The 13,939-nt window shown below is 45.5% G+C and overlaps 1 protein-coding gene across 1 annotated transcript in view; it reads left to right on the forward strand.

Annotated features, from left to right (window-relative positions):
* Positions 1-6,304: 6,304 nt before the first annotated feature.
* The window catches only part of LOC113423173 (butyrophilin subfamily 1 member A1-like), a 100,270-nt gene continuing 92,635 nt past the window's right edge, over positions 6,305-13,939 (forward strand). The window contains exons 1-3 of the mRNA XM_087954355.1: positions 6,305-6,402; positions 8,456-8,836; positions 12,527-12,610. Of these exons, the coding sequence (XP_087810481.1) occupies positions 6,369-6,402; positions 8,456-8,836; positions 12,527-12,610 (499 nt within the window). The 5' untranslated portion in view covers positions 6,305-6,368. The remainder of the gene's footprint in view (positions 6,403-8,455; positions 8,837-12,526; positions 12,611-13,939) is intronic.

The raw sequence follows: 13,939 nt of genomic DNA on the forward strand, positions 1-13,939 counted from the left end.
AATTAGACAGAAGAACTATACAAAAATGAGCTTAACGTCCCTGATAACCATGACGGGGTGGTCACTGACCTCAAGCCAGACATCCTGGAATGTGAAGTAAAATGGGTCTTAGGAAGTCTGAGCAACAACAAAGCTAGTGGAAGTGACAGTATTCCAGCTGAGCTATTCAATATCTTGAAAGATGATGGAATAAAAGCGCTACACTCAATTTGCCAGCAAATTTGGAAAACTCAACAGTGGCCACAGGATTGGAAACATCAGTTTAAATTCCAATTCCAAAGAAGGGCAATGACAAAGAATGTTCAAACTAACACACCATTGCACTCATTTCACATGTTAGCAAAGTTATGCTCAAAATCCTACAAGCTAGGCTTCAGCAGTATGTGGACTGAGAACTACCAGAAGTACAGGAAGGAATTTCGAAGAGGCAGAGGAACTAGAGATCAAATTGCCAACATACACTGGATCATGGAGAAAGCTAGGGAGTTCCAGAAAAACATCTACTTCTGCTTCATTGACTACGCTAAAGCCTTTGATTGTGTGGGTCACAACAAATTGTGGCAAGTTCTTAAAGAGATGGGAGTACCAGACCATCTTATTTCTCTCTTGAGAAACCTATATGCGGGTCAAGAAGCAACAGTGAGAACTGGACATGGAACCACTAATTGGTTCAAAACTGGGAAAGGAGTCCGGCAAGGCTGTATACTGTCGCCCTGGCTATTCAACTTATATAGAGAGCACATCATGAGAAAGGCAGGACTAGATGAATCAAAAGTTGGAATTAAGGTTGCCGGGAGAAATATCAACAACCTCAGATATGCAGATGATAACCACTCTAATAGCAGAAAGTGAAGAGGAACTAAAGAGCCTCTTGATGCAGGTGAAGAAGGAGACTGCAAAAGTTGGCTTGAAACTCAACATTAAGAAAACTAAGATCATGGCATCTGGCCCTCTCAATTCCTGGCAAATAGATGGGAAAGAAATGGAGGTAGTGACAGATTTTATCTTCCTGGGCTCCATGATCACCACAGATGTGGACTACAGCCAAGAAATTAAAAGATGCTTGCTCCTGGGGAGGAAAGCTATGGCAAATCTAGACAGCACACTAAAAAGCAGAGACATCACCCTACCAACAAAAGAGGTGGTATTTGCCGATTCTTTGAACTACTCAAAATTTCCGCTACCGGTTCTCCAGAACTGGTCAGAAACTGCTGAATACTACCTCTGGTCTGCAAGGAGTATAAATCCTTCCATTCCACACCATCCAGTTAGAGCGGAAGAAGCTTCTTGGATGAGAAGCGAAACGTCTTCAAAGAGAAACCAAGAAGTCCAGTTGCCTCTTGAAAAAAGCACCTTTGGGACAGCCATCTATGAGAATCTCCATAGATGTGTATAAAAACAATTATATGGGACCATAGAAGTGAAAGTCTCCCCTATTTTAGGTGTATTGCACACACATACAACAAGACAAGGCTTTGATTATGCAGTGGTAGCCATCACTGTGGCTTTATCTCCTCATTCCTGGATGTTCCTGGGGGGGCAGGAAAGGGATCATAAATTTGGGGAACATCTCTAAGGGCCTACAGCTCATTCCTCAGGCTTCTTCACCTATGTTACCTAGGTAAGATGAGCAGGGTAGAAATGGGATTGATAAATAAACAAAGGAGTAAATAAATACCAGGTAGTTTTTCACTCATTGGCCCAGCTCCAACCTCCGTGATCCATCTCCCACAAAGGCCACCCAGGATGAGGATCAAAGTGGAGGTGCCCACTCTCTTCCCTCCCTGGGGTGGGCGGCTGAAGGTCCACATCCCAACCACCATCTTGGCAGTTCCTCGGGTTTTGAAAAGGTTCCACCATGATGTCATAATGGAACCCACTGGAAGAGCCAGTGGCTGGAGGGAATTCAGGCCGTTCCCACAGCTCTGCGCGCCTCCCACCCCTGGTACGAAATAACACAGGTCAGCTTTTCCAGCCCTGATCTGATTCCAAGGAGAAATTGGGGGATCAGGATGGGGGAGGAGGAAAGGGGTGGTTACACTCAAGCTCAGAAGTAGGGAGTTTCAGGTGGTGACAAAGGGAATTAAAATCAGTTGAATTCAACCCTCTTTTGCAATCAGGAGTAGTTAACCTCTAGATCTCATTGTAACAAAGCAGAGTTTCATTTGTCTCCCGACTGAACAAGAAGCCATTTGTCTCAGAGATGTTAGGAACAGGGCTGCTAGGCTGAGGTACAGCTTTAAAAATAATAATTGCATTTTTAAAATAAGAAGTTATTGCTCTAGGGAGCTATAGCTTCTTAGAACACCCTTAAGGATTTTTTGCATAAAGCAGGAAAAAAAGTGAACTTACCATTTTTGGTTTCGATAATTAGACAGGATAGATTATAGAAAGAAAAGAGTGGTAAATTTATAATCAGACTTATAGTAGCTGAAATGAAGATCAAAAATCACTTTGTTTCTTTTTTTCTTTCTAAATTTTCTTTTATGGTACTGTTTTTTAAAAAAATGGATTTAAGCTTGGATGTCTCTCTTTTTCTTTTTTTCCCCCCTCCTTACTCTCTATTAGTTTGCATTAGCTTTTAACCTTTGTTTTTAACTTTTAATAAAATATGCAATAAATAAATAAAAAAAAACCTTTCACTGTCTTGAGCCATTCTTTTGCCACTTTCAGCCTCTCCTGCTGAGTTACAGAGCTGTAAATTGGTGCTTAAACTATTGATATTGTTTAAGCAGCAAAAGCTTAGTAATCAGGAAGTTTAGCAATAGCATTTAGACCACTTCACAGTCCTCTTTAAGCAGTTTAGGGCATTCCAGGCAGTGACCACTCTGTTGCTGAAGTTGTATTTTATGCAATCAAGTTTGGAGAGGTTTACCTTGAATTTGTATCGGTTGTTTGCCCGTGTATTGGTGTGATTGAAGCTGAAGAAGTTGTTGACAGGCAAGATGTTATAGCAGACAATTTTGTGAACTATGCTTAGATCGGACCGCAAGGCAGCACATTGTCCAGGCCCAAAATTTTGAGCCTGGAGGCATAGGGAATTCTATTGTGAGTGGAGTACTTTTCTTGACGTGATGGATGCAAGGGGAGGCCAGCATCTTCTATTTATAAAATGAGACAATAGAAGGAGCTTTCTGCAACAGGGAAGAGAGTTTCAACCCCCCTCTTCAAATACATCTACCCATCTCCTTTTTTAAAACCTTAATTCCCCTCTTCCCCAACCCAGAACTCTCTCTTGACTTTCCTGACAGGAAACCTCCAGATATATATAGATATATAGATATATATATCATAAACAGTTTTGGTTTCAAGACCTACAAATCTACAAAACAGAAACTAGGAAGCACTTCAGAAAAGGAGAAGAAAAGCTTCTCCCAAACAGTCTTGTGACTTCAGTCCCTTGTTATCAAGGGCACTGATCTACAAGGTTTTTTTTTGTGTGGATTCCTCTTGTTCATCCTTGTTTTGTTTTTCTTGTCACCGTTTGCAGGCCCACCGACCTACAGCTGGTTTTGTGGGTGAAGTCCCTTTGCAAAGAGATCCCAGGCTATGCCGTGATTCATCACCGCTTTGGTTTTCTTGTTCACTTTCCAGGCCAAGCTAGCTGGGGGTGTGCTGAATGCTTAACCATTCAGGCTAGGCTTTGTTGGAAGACATGTCTATATGGGTTCAGTTCCAAGTGGGAAGAAAGACACTGGAAACATGGAGGCTATTTGGACAGATGAATTAATGGTAGACAGTAAGGACCACATGATTCAAGGTCCTGGGCAAAAAGAGCACATGGATGAGAGAGGGAGAGAGATTTATAACCTTTGTCAGGCTTTGAACTTGCTTCCTGTTCCTGTGGCAAGAAACGTCTCCTGATTGGTTGTCAGACTCCCATGGGGCCATGCAGGGGTAACTTTGTAAGTTGTCTTGAGTCCCAGGCTTGGTTGAATCTTGCTGGGGGGATGTGATGAAGGAGCTTTGAAAAATTCCTATTATGGCTTAATGGCTTTGTCCTGGTTTGGATCTTGAGTGAGGTCTAATCCTATCATGTACTGAGGATGAAGGTTTTTTTGTCTTGTAGGTAAGATGCAGAGGTGGGTATTCAACAGGTTCTGACCAGTTCTGGAAAACCAGTAGCGGAAATTATAAGTAGTTCGGAGAACCAGCAAATACCACCTCTGACTGGGGATTTTACAGTATCCTTCCTTCCCCTGCCATGTGCACCAAGCCACGGCCACAGAACCGGAAGTAAAAAAATTTGGAATCCCACCACTGATAAGATGGCACCAAAATATCTTCTGGGGCTATTAAGAAAGGTGGGGGCTGCTTTCGAAGAGCATGTTTCTCCTTTTCTCATCCAGTGAGGTATACTATTCTGTCTTTTTAATATTTCCCAGAATATTTCATTCTTCTAGGAGAAGGGTGGGTGCTAACTTTCTACAGTTTTAAAACATACATTTGAAGATTCACTGCAGATCAGAGTGGACTTCACTAGCCACCCATTTCGCTTTCCCAGCACCCCCAGCTTTTAAAGGGGGGAGAGGACGATGGATGCACCAAAACCCTGATGTTCTCTGCAAAGTACTACCTAGCCAACCTGCAGGGTGGAAGTGAGTGGAGATGTCACAATATAGATACACCTAAGCCAGTTTTTCTCTTCCATTCCTTCATGCTAAACAGAGAAGAAATGAACGTGATGGGTTTAGTTTCTCCTTTCTGGGGCCAAGATCTGAAATAGAGCAATCCGGAATTCACTGTATGATTTGTGGATGGCAGAAAGAGTTTGGCTGGGCTTACATAGAACGGCATTTAATTTTGTTTTTTTTAAATGCGTCTAATTTGTAACTTTGGTTTAACTTTTAAAAGTAGCCATTTGGGATTTCATCAAGTAGCAAATCTCAGTTTCCCGCTGGAAGCTAATTACACTGGGGAGGGGTTTACAAGGCAGAGGTGGCATCCAGCAGGTTCTGACCAGTTCCGGAGAACCGGTAGTGGAAATTTTGAGTAGTTTGGTGTTATGTGGGCGCTCTGAAGGAAGAGGCAGGACTCACTAGTGCAGGTAAACCCTTTATTTTTAAGATCTGGCAGAAAAAGTGGCAGAGCCGTAGCCGGTGCAATCTTTTAAGGCCGGCACTGTTCAACACTTCAGCCACTGACAGGGCTTTATTTCTCTCGCCAGTGGCTCAGCCAATGAGTGGAGTCTGACATCACTCCTACTGAATATTAATTACAACATGATGCGGTGTCATGCATATTTAACATTTGGAGAACCGGCAAATCCCACCTCTGACTGGCCCCGCCCCCATCTACTCGCTGCCTCCCGAGCCCCAGCTGATTGGCTGGGTCTTCTTTTGTTGCCCTGCACAGGAGAACGGAGCTGGAAAGCAGGTTAGTGGGTTGGGGAGGGAATGGGGATTTTGCAGTATCCTTCCCCTTGCCATGCCCACCAAGCCACGCTCACAAAATGTCACACTGGTCTGTTTTGGAGAACTACGGCTGCATTCTGAAGAGGGGACCTTCCCCTATTTATGGAGGAGACTAGCACAACTGCCATGTTGGGTCCTAAGCCTACTAAGCAGTGGTGGGATTCAAATATTTTTACTACTGGTTCTGTGGGTGTGGCTTGGTGGGCATGGCAGGAGAAGGATACTGTAAAAATCCCCATTCCCTCCCCACTCCTGGGGAAGGTTACTGCCAAATCCCCATTCCCTCCCCACCCCACTAACCTGCTTTCCAGCTCTGTTCTCCTGTGCAGGGCAACCAAAGAAGACCCAGCCAATCAGCTGGGACTCGGGAGGCAGAGAAGAAATGGGGGCGGGCCCAATCAGAGGTGGGATTTGCCGGTTCTCCGAACTACTCAGAATTTCCGCTACCGGTTCTCCAGAACTAGTCAGAACCTGCTGAATACCCACCTCTGCTCTTAAGACTGACCAGGTCTTTTGAGGGTAGATTGAATCCTTTGGGGAATGTTGTGACACTCTGGAGGAAGAGTAACGAACCGTGCCTGCATCCAGGACTGAAGCAGACTGAAGTTGTTGTGGGAAGTCTTTTTGTCCACATATTCTGGGAGTCAGATGGTGAGGTGTAAATTGGGGGGCTCCAGAAAGGAAGGTGGGAGTGTTGTTGAGAAATATCTCCCTCCTTTTCTTTCCCCCTGGCCACAGCACATTGTGCAAAGGTCTTTAACCGTTGTTATATTTGAGCCGAGCTGGCAGAATTTTGCTGGAGCCGGGGACACGTAGGGAGAAGGCCTGGCTCCATCCTCACACTTCCTCAAAACGAAGCAGAGGAAGGTGAAAGTGAAATGAACGGCGCGAGGGGAAAGCGATGGGCAGGGGAGAAAGGGCTCCAGAGGCAGAGGAGAAGAGGTCTGAGTTGCCATGCCAGGTCCGTGGCTGCTCCTGCTCCTGGTGGGTGAGTAAAGGGGCTGCTTTGCTAAGCGGAAAAGAGAACAGAAAAACTTTCCTTGGGATGGGAGATTCGGGCTGCCCTTCTTCTATAGAGCCCAGCCTGGCAACGATGGTGATGGTGGATGTTGGGAAACATCAAAAGAGAAGGAAAGGAGGGTTGGTTTAAATCAGGGGTCTCCAACCTTGGCAGCTTTAAGACATGTGGACTTCAACTCCCAGAATTCCTCAGCCAGCTTTGCTGGCTGAGGAATTCTGGGAGTTGAAGTCCACATGTCTTAAAGTTGCTAAGGTTGGAGACCCCTGGTTTAAATTAACTCCAAAGCTTTTCAACACGGAGCTCCACCTGGCATCACACCCCACCCTCAAAAAAAAATAATGCAGGGCCATTAACAGATCATCAGAGTTGGGAGAGACCTTGTAGGTCATCTAGTCCAACCCCCACCCCCACCCAAGTGGGAGACCCTACACCATTTCTGACAAATGAAAGGGCAGCCTTGGCTTGATTTTGGCTGCAATGAGGATTTAATAAGAATTTCCACCAACACCAATGGAGTCTGTTTTCTGATCGAGTAGTAATCTCAAGAAGCGGGGCGGGGGGGAAGCTTTTATACCGTTAGCAAAAGGGAGGTTAGATCTTTGGGCTATAAGGCCTCCCTTTCTCCCATGATAAGGAATGGCCTAGGAAAAGAAAGGAGGTGATGGAGCTCAACAGAGGGATTAGATCTAGTTTTTCTCCTTGCGGGAGCTGGATTAGATTATTAAGAGTAGATTATTATATTATTGTTATTATTATAATATGACGAGCTATGGTGGCACAGTGGCTGTTAGAATGCAGTACTGCAGGCTATTTCTGCTGACTGCCAGCTGGCTGCAATTTGACTGTTCGAAACTCTCTAGGCTCAAGGTTGAGCTCAGCCTTCCATCCGTCCAAGGTGGGCAAAATGAGGACCCGGATTGTTGGGGAGGGGGGCAATATTCTGACTCTGTAAACTGCATGGAGAAGGCTGAAAAATCACTGTGAAGCAGTATAGAAGTCTAAGTGCTACTACTATCGTTATGAGATAATTAGAAGTGGCATAATGGTAGTCTTCCAAGAGTTAAGAGCCTGTCCCAAAGGAGAAGGGCTCAACCTAACCTCCCACACCCCTGAGGGCAAGACAAGAAGCAATAAACGGAAGATCGTTAAAGTGACATCCAAGGAGAGATTTAAGGAGAAATTTCCTGACCATGAATCAGTGGAATTATTTGCCTCCAAAAGTTGTGGATGCTTCTTGGCTTACAGTTTAAAGTGACACACACATTTAAACTAACAAACATATATTATATTTAGCCAAACTAAGTTAGGTAACCAATGTTATCCCTAACAGCTTCCATCACTCAAGAGATTGGAGAGCCCTTTGGAGTTGGGCTAGAAGACCTCCAAAGTCCCTTCCCACTCTTATTTTGTACTAGCTCTATACCCGTGCTTTGCTACGAAACTATTGTGATCGGGCTTAGTTTCAGGGGAGGAAAATAAGGGGGGGGGGATTGTGCCTCTGCCTACCGACATCCATCAGTATTCATCTGGCTAGCATCCTGTCAGTGTGTGAGAGAAAGTTGAGGGCTGTTTGGAAACGGAAACATGGAAACTGAAATAGTATTTGCTGTGTGAGCAAGGAGGAGACAGCCAAGGAGCCTGGGCGTGGCTTAGCTCAACTGTTCTGCACTAAAGCTGGTTGCTGTTGTGAAGGTAAAACTGAAACTGAAACTCCTCTCCTCTGCTTGTGTTTTGCATTTGGAAGAGATTTCTTTTCAGGTGGGGAGGGGGAGTAAAACTCATTAGCATCAGAGCGTGTTAATAATAATATAGGGAATACTAATGCTCTGATGGTCATGTCGAAAAATCCTTTCTTAGTGAGCACCTAGAAGCCAAGAGGAACATACATGCCAAATTTCAAGTTTGTAGGCTTTTTCGGTTCTGGAGATTTTGTGATGATGGGTGAGTGGTATTTCGCTTTTATAGAGAGAGATTCTGTAGACCTCGCTGCACATCCCTTCTCCTGTTCTCCTCTCCCCAGGCCCTGCTGCAGGTCTTGTGCTGTCTACACCCTCGTTCCCAGTTTCTGTCTCCCATGGAGAGACCGCCTTCCTTCTGGTCTCGTTGAATTTCTCTTCTTCGGTGCCCACCTACTTCCAGATCCGATGGCGTTTCATCACCGGCCCATGGCCGGTGTTGATTGTGAAAGCTGATAACTGCAAGGGTGCCCATCAGTGGTGGGATGCTTGCGAGACCACAGTGGCCAAATCAGAGAGATACAGGCACCGAGCAGAGTGGTCTTCTGAAGGCGCTTCGCTGATATTACAGGATGCCAGAGTAGAAGATTCGGGAATTTATGAAATCAAGGTGCTGGCTTTGGGTGTCAGAGTGTCAGCCAACATCAATCTAACTGTGATCAATGGTAAGAGAATGGAGATAGGTCTGCAGTGGTAGGGAAAAGCATGAGATTTAATTTTTTTAACAACCAGTTCTGTTGGCTTGACTAGGTGGGTGTGGCCACAGGACTGGTGGGTGTGGTTTTTTTTGCAGCAGCAGCACCACCAACCCTGGTTTATTTGCCTCCTGGGTCTCAGGGAAGCCTCCTGGGGGCATTTTTGCAGCACTCCCGTGCTCTGTTTTGGGCTTCCTGGGCCTCAGGGAAGCTTCCCTGGGGCCCAGGAAGGCAAAATACGGATCTTGGGAAGGTGCACAGCCCTCCCCGTGCCCCCGCCCCTTATTGCCTCCTGGGCCTCAGGGAAGCCTCCTGGGTGAAGCAGTAAGACAGCTAGGGGGATTCCGGCACAGCTGATCGTCGGAACAGCAGTAAGACAGCTAGAGGGATTCTGGCACAGCTGATCATCGAACAGCAGTAAGACAGCTAGGGGGATTCTGTCACAGCTGATCATCGGAACAGCAGTAAGACAGCTAGGGGATTCTGTCACAGCTGATCATCGGAGCAGCAGTAAGACAGCTAGAGGATTCTGGCACAGCTGATCATCGAACAGCAGTAAGACAGCTAGGGGATTCTGTCACAGCTGATCATCGGAACAGCAGTAAGACAGCTAGGGGATTCTGTCACAGCTGATCATCGGAGCAGCAGTAAGACAGCTAGAGGATTCTGGCACAGCTGATCATCAGAACAGCAGTAAGACAGCTAGGGGATTCTGTCACAGCTGATCATCGGAGCAGCAGTAAGACAGCTAGAGGATTCTGGCACAGCTGATCATCGGAACAGCAGTAAGACAGCTAGAGGGATTCTGGCACAGCTGATCATCGGAGCAGCAGTAAGACAGCTAGAGGGATTCTGGCACAGCTGATCATCGGAGCAGCAGTAAGACAGCTAGAGGGATTCTGGCACAGCTGATCATCGGAACAGCAGTAAGACAGCTAGAGGGATTCTGGCACAGCTGATCATCGGAACAGCAGTAAGACAGCTAGGGGATTCTGTCACAGCTGATCATCGGAGCAGCAGTAAGACAGCTAGAGGGATTCTGGCACAGCTGATCATCGGAGCAGCAGTAAGACAGCTAGAGGGATTCTGGCACAGCTGATCATCGGAGCAGCAGTAAGACAGCTAGGGGGATTCCGGCATAGCTGATCATCGGAACAGCTGATCGTTGGGAGGGGGGAAAAAAGAAATACCTTAAGGAGTGACTGGGCAGGGGAGAATGCAGTCAGTGATGTCAGGCATGCTGATAAGGACTGACTGGGCTGTTCTGACCCAAACCTGGTTCCAAGAGAGCAAACACAAGACAAAGGCAGCAGCACAACCTTTTAATGTTTCAGCTAAGAATCCTGTTTCTTCACAGATAAAAGGCTGCTTCCAACTAATTAGTTCCGACAAGAAAGTTTTTGCAAGTCTTTTGTACACTAGTTCTGGAGAACCGGAAGCTTCAGTCATCTAATCAGTCTCTGAGGAAAATATGAATGGAATGTACTTTCGATTCCACACTGCCGCCTGCTCTGTGAAACTCCCCCCTTCTTTCTGTTGTCAACTATAAAACATGTATACAAAATGTTTTATGAGCTGGCATAAATTTTAAATGACATTTAAATAATCTCTGCATCTTCTGTGGTTATTAAAACATTAAAAGCAGATGAAAGGGTGCGATTATGCTTAATTTCCCTCCCCTCCCACATTGTCTGGATTGACATTCTCAAGCCCACTCAAAGCAGAGGTGGTATTCAGCAGGTTTTGACCAGTTCTGGAGAACCGGTAGCGGAAATTTTGAGTAGTTCAGAAAACTGGCAAATGCCACCTCTGACTGGATATTTTGCAGTATTTTTCCCCTGCTACGCCCACCAAGCCATGCCCACAGAACCGGTAGTAAAAAAATCCAAATCCCACCACTGACTCAAAGCAACTGTTTTCTATGTATGGTAATACAGCTAACTCATGGTAGCCAAACCTGCTGCTGTCCATCTGTTGGACAACAATATCCATATTTCCAGGTTCTTCTTTGTCTAGGATAGTGTTTCCCAATCCTGTCAGTTCTGTGGACTTCAATTCCCAGAATTCTCATCAATGGTTATGCCGGCTGTGGAATTCTGGGATCTGAAGTCGATACCAGTGTGTCTCAACGTTGGCAACTTTGAAATGTGTGGACTTCAACTCCCAGAATTCCTCAGCCAGCAGGGCTGGCTGGGGAATTCTGAGAGTTGAAGTCCACACATCTGAACGTTGCCAACGTTGAGAAACACTGGTCTATACATCTGAACACTGGAGTTCTCTGCATGAGATCCTTATTCTTCATTCTCTGTTATTTCACGTGCGCTTGAGATAAATTCTCCTCGCACCATGGGGCCATTGAAGGACACCTTGGTTGGGAGGAAGGAGGTTACGAGCACAGCTGTAGTGCACAATTTGAAGCCCCATTTCTTTTTAGCTGTACTGTGTGTGACACACATAAAAGTGGATTAGGCTTTGATGGTTATGGTGTCATTCTGACTTACAGTCCCTCGTGAAGGAGTAAGCAGCTGCTTGGGGAGAGGGCTTTTCTCAATTGGGAAAGTGATTAAAAACACAGTGCAGATTTAAGCCAGAAGAAGATCAAAGCAAGGGCATATTGCAATGGTTTGACCTTGGAAGACAGAAGGCAGAGAGGTTGCCAAGGGAATAATTAGATAAGAGCAGGGGTGGGCTTCAGGCAGTTCGGGCGAACTGGATGTTAATTTTACATCCGGTTCGGTGAACCGGTAGTTCTGATGACTGGCTGGCCCTGCCCCACCCTGTCCCTCCTCTCCCAGGAGTCCCTATGCAGCCTGTTTTGGATCCCAGGTAAGTGCAGGAGGCGCGTGGAGCCTGGGGAAGTGGAAAACGGGCCTCCCAGAAGTATGTGGAAGGCGAAAATAGGCCTATTTCTGCCCTCCAGAGAGCCTCCAGAGCCCAGGGAACTGGAAAACGGGCCCTCCACAGCCCACCATAGCCATGCCCAGCCAGCAACCGGGGCAAAGAACCGGTTGTTCAATTATTTGAAGCCCACCACTGAATAAGAGGCAGCATAGCCCACAACTAGATAGTGGGTAGAGCGAGAAGCTCTGAAGAGACCCTCTCTAGTTTCTTGGGCTGTTAAAAATAATGGTGGTGTCAAGCCCAGGAAATCAGGAATCCAAGCAGATCAAACAAGTGTAGGTTTATTGTATGCTAATGCTCTCTACAAGAATCTGAACTACTAACAGTCAAAGCAAATTGGCGATAGATAAGAGTCGATGGAATTCACGGCTGGACTTAGATCTCTTGTGGCCACGAAGAGATTTGAGACTAATGATGCATTTGACCCTTCCCCCACCACCAGGCTCAGCTTGGTCATCCCCTACAGGTGGGAGATTTGCACTTTTAGACTTCCAAGATTCTGTTAACGTAGCTTTACAGTAAAGTAGAATTAGTTCATATGGTTGTGCTTCTTGTTTGGGAAAGTGGACAGAAGGAATCCTGCCTAGTGTTTTGGAAATTAAAAGGAAAGGAGAGGAGAAGTGATTTCAAGATTGTAATCTTGCACCAGAGCTAGTGGTGACTTTATTTGGATTTCCTCACAGGGCTGACATGTGTCCTTAACAGTCTGCGTTAAAAAAGTAATGTCTTTTATTTTTTTTAAAAAAAAAATCTTAACAGAAACCAGCACTCCTCCGTTGAATGCTACTGCCTTTGATGATCAGAGAAGTGGGGTCTCTTCCAGCAAAAGCAGAATTGTAGAAGGTTGGTATGGGAGATGGAAATAATTAGAAAAGAAACCCAGGAATTAAATGGACTATGGAAGGGGGAAATGAAATCAGATACTGGAAGATGAAATGTAATCATGTTTTTAGACATTATCTCCGTCCATCCGATTGTTTCTTTCATTATGTCAAAGAGGGATCACCGGCTATCCTATTTTCCATCTCTGTATGGCTGCTGCTATGTAATATAAATGGACTAAAGCTGGAAAAAGCAAAGGCTCCTTGCAAAGGAATAGTCCAGCCTAATTATCCCCCATATTGCTTCCTGTGGCTCTGAAGAGTTCTGGGCCTTTTGATACAGAAAGATAGAGTTAATGCGAATCAGTATTTCTGAACCTCAGCAACTTTAACAGGTGTGGACTTCAACTCAGAGGTGGTATTCAACAGGTTCTGACTGGTTCTGGAGAACCGGTAGCGGAAATTTTGAGTAGTTTGGAGAACCGGCAAGTACCACCTCTGACTGGCCCCGTCTCCATCTATTCTCTGCCTCCCGAGTCCCAGCTGGTTGGCTGATTCTTGTTTGGTTGCCCTGCACAGGAGAACGGAACTGGAAAGCAGGTTAGTGGGGTGGGGAGGAAATGGGGATTTTTCAGTATCCTTCCCCTGCCACGCCCACCAAGCCAAGCCCACAGAACTGGTTAGTAAAAATTTTTTGAATCTCACCACTGCTTCAACTCCCAGAATTCTCCTGTCAAGATGGCTGCTGGGGAATTCTGAGAGTCGAAGTCAACCCCTGTTAAATTTGCTGAAGTTGAGACACGCTGATATAAATTGTTGCTTGATGTTTATGGTATTCTCTCTCCCTGTTTTTGCCTGCCTCTTCACCTATTTTTACCAGTTAATTGTTTTGATCTTTCCTGGTATTTAATTAAAAAAAACTATCAATAGCAATAGCACTTAGACTTATACACCGCTTCATAGTGCTTTTACAGCCCTCTCTAAGCAGTTTACAGAGTCAGCATATTGCCCCCAACAATCAGGGTCCTCATTTTAGCCACCTCAGAAGGATGGAAGGCTGACTCAACCTTGAGCCTGGTGAGATTCGAACAGTCAAATTGCAGGTAGCTGGCAGTCAGCAGAAGTGGGCCTGCAGTGCTGCATTCTAACCCCTGCACCATCACAGCTCTTAATCATGCCATGTTTTGCTATCTGAACAGAGGAACTTGCTTTGATCTGGATATCGAGTTTGGAAGTATGAAAGATGCAAACTGAACTGGAAAATTTCCAAATGCAAAGTTTGGAAGACACAAACCGAACTGGAAATTATGTTTAATAATGTCCCCACATTTCTGGGTTGAAAGCTGTGATA

This window comes from Notechis scutatus, chromosome 2, assembly GCF_049901735.1.
Source record: "Notechis scutatus isolate UNSWTSFEM ecotype Mainland chromosome 2, rNotScu1.2, whole genome shotgun sequence".
Classification (NCBI taxonomy): Eukaryota; Metazoa; Chordata; class Lepidosauria; order Squamata; family Elapidae; genus Notechis; species Notechis scutatus.